At 41.4% G+C, this 2,329-nt stretch overlaps 1 protein-coding gene across 1 annotated transcript in view; it reads right to left on the bottom strand.

Annotated features, from left to right (window-relative positions):
* Positions 1–141: 141 nt before the first annotated feature.
* LOC111263117 (mediator of RNA polymerase II transcription subunit 13-like) overlaps positions 142–2,329 on the bottom strand; it is a gene marked incomplete at its 3' end in the record, with an annotated part of 11,399 nt that continues 9,211 nt past the window's right edge. Inside the window, 3 exon segments of the mRNA XM_022837938.2 lie at positions 142–605; positions 903–1,087; positions 1,772–1,955. Coding sequence (XP_022693673.2) covers positions 142–605; positions 903–1,087; positions 1,772–1,955 — 833 coding nt within the window.

Here is a 2,329-nt window from a genome sequence, read left to right as displayed (position 1 = left end):
CAACAATCCGTTCACATCCACAGCTAAAGCTTCCATTGACGGCGAACCTCCTGTCTACGCTAGAGCCTCTTTCATATTGTACGGCGTTGCATTGCATCACTCAGTTTTTCAGCACCATTTCTCATCGCTAAGTTGATTTGGGAGTTTCCACCAGAACCTGTAGCCATGGTGCCACTTCCTGCAGCAGCCGCACCATCACCATTTCCTGCTCCGGCCGATGTACCTGCCGTTCCAGTTCCCGTAGATCCCGCGCCCGCGTTGGTGGCACCACTTCCTGCCGTTTGCTGCGTTACGGCTAGATGCGCCCGCGAAAGCCGCTGAATAGCGGGGTGCTGGCGAACATCGACGCCGACACAAACGGTCGAGTCGCCGTGCACGAAAAAGTTGAACGCAAATGTTATTTGAAGCGGGTTGGTGCGCACGTGATTTGTTGATTGGCAGCGAGTGTTTTGGCTGCCGCCACTCGAGGAAAATCCTCCGCTTTGACCATGCTGACGTGTCTGGCTAGTATGGTTGGTAGGCCATTCAGTTGGCTGGAGGAACCACCGACCCAAACGAACGAACCCCCTTTGTAGCAGGCACCGTTGGACCAAATTGTGTAAGGCCTGGAAGAGCGGCAACAACAAATGTGATTAAGTAGGGTTCTTTTTATCATTACTGTAATAATTTAATCGAGATTAACGCTAAAAAAGATAAGCTTTCTTTTGTAATTGTCTCATTTAATACGTGAGACTAGAATAGATAATTTTAAAAAATGAGGATGACGTCGATGAGTATGGGACAGAATGGGATAAGCGATACATATCCAATATTACTACGTGGCATTAGCCCACCTATATGATTATACGTATCTATCTGTTTGTGTTTGTGTGTGTGAAAGTGTGCAGATATTATCGCCGTACCTTAAATAACAGGTTGCGTGTTTCATATGCAAGGCCGTTCTCCCACGAACCCTGTTCCAGGTCGATGAGCTGATGCGACAGCAGACCCCCGCTTGACGTGTCTGGCTCATCTCCACACCAGAACAACCAAAGCTCCTTTGCTAAAGCGTCCTGGGGACCCGGAGGTAGCGGATCCACCATTAAACCTAGAGTCAACATAAGTATTTCTTGTTTACCGCCATAGTTTATAGTTCTGTAATTATCAAGTATTTCTATCCATTAACATATATATATATATATATATATATATATATATATATATATATATGAATCAAAAAACGAAAAATTCGCAAGAAATTACAATACAGATCAGTTTAGTATTAGCACCATGCGGCTTAAGAATTTGAAAAAGCGGAAGGGTCAAATTGTTCTACTAGGTTAGTCGTTTATGCAGCGATATTGCTTAAAAAATACATGTTTTATGGACTAATTCTTTAATAACACATCTCTTTGATGTGGCGTAGTTGATTAAAATCTTACGTCGTACGTCTTGAAGACCATAAGGGCAAAAATAGAGTAGCAACCAAGTAAAATCTATATCTTGTCTATCTTCAGTAAATTTCCTTTCACTGCTCGCGCAAGTCCCTTTGGCTATCGTAATTAACTATTTTAGCATTTACGCGTAAACAATATTGATTCAACAAAAGGGCAACGTACACTGTGATTAATAGAAACGAGCCTTTTGTTAAAAACCCACAATCAACGTTAACACAAAGAAGGCAGTACATTTCATATTATATACCAATAAAGGAAAAAAGTTGTGTTTATACTAGATGACCAACCATCATATTAACATTATTTACCGACACTTATCCGTAATTATCTCTGACCTGCATGATCGGTACGCGGTACTCTCCGCCAAGCGCAGAGTAGGCCAGCTTGAAGGCAGCGCGCGAATGAGCCAAGAACGGGGTCTTCTAGGGGACTTTGAGGACTGCCGACAGATGCCAACGAAGAACTGGAGTGTTCTTTTGGAAAACTTAATCGACGCCATTTTATTCCGTTGAGATCCGCCTAAAACCAAACAAAAAACTGAGCATTAGGTTTAATATAGTCAAAGTAGCAGAAGCATTGTGTCTGTATGAACTGGGAAAACAAATTTTGATCAGTATCACCATAATAATTGACAAAATACATGTGAATCAACTTATCAAAAGATCGAGAATATCCAGTCAAATGGCGAAGCAAAATTGTTTCAGCCGTCACATTCTATTCTTTTTTTTGAATAATTCAGTAAGCGCTAGAATCCGTTAAGAATAACAAATCTATACGATAAAACTGAACCTCATGATCTAATTCGCGTGCACACATAATTAGTCAAGTCGTAGTCTTCAAGATTATATTTCAAATAAAGGGCATACCCAGCCACAATAATATTGTTTCTGAAT

Source organism: Varroa jacobsoni, unplaced genomic scaffold, assembly GCF_002532875.2.
Source record: "Varroa jacobsoni isolate VJ856 unplaced genomic scaffold, vjacob_1.0 scaffold_735, whole genome shotgun sequence".
Classification (NCBI taxonomy): domain Eukaryota; kingdom Metazoa; phylum Arthropoda; class Arachnida; order Mesostigmata; family Varroidae; genus Varroa; species Varroa jacobsoni.
Note: the sequence above shows the minus strand (reverse complement) of the source record. Positions and strands in the feature narration are given on the sequence as shown.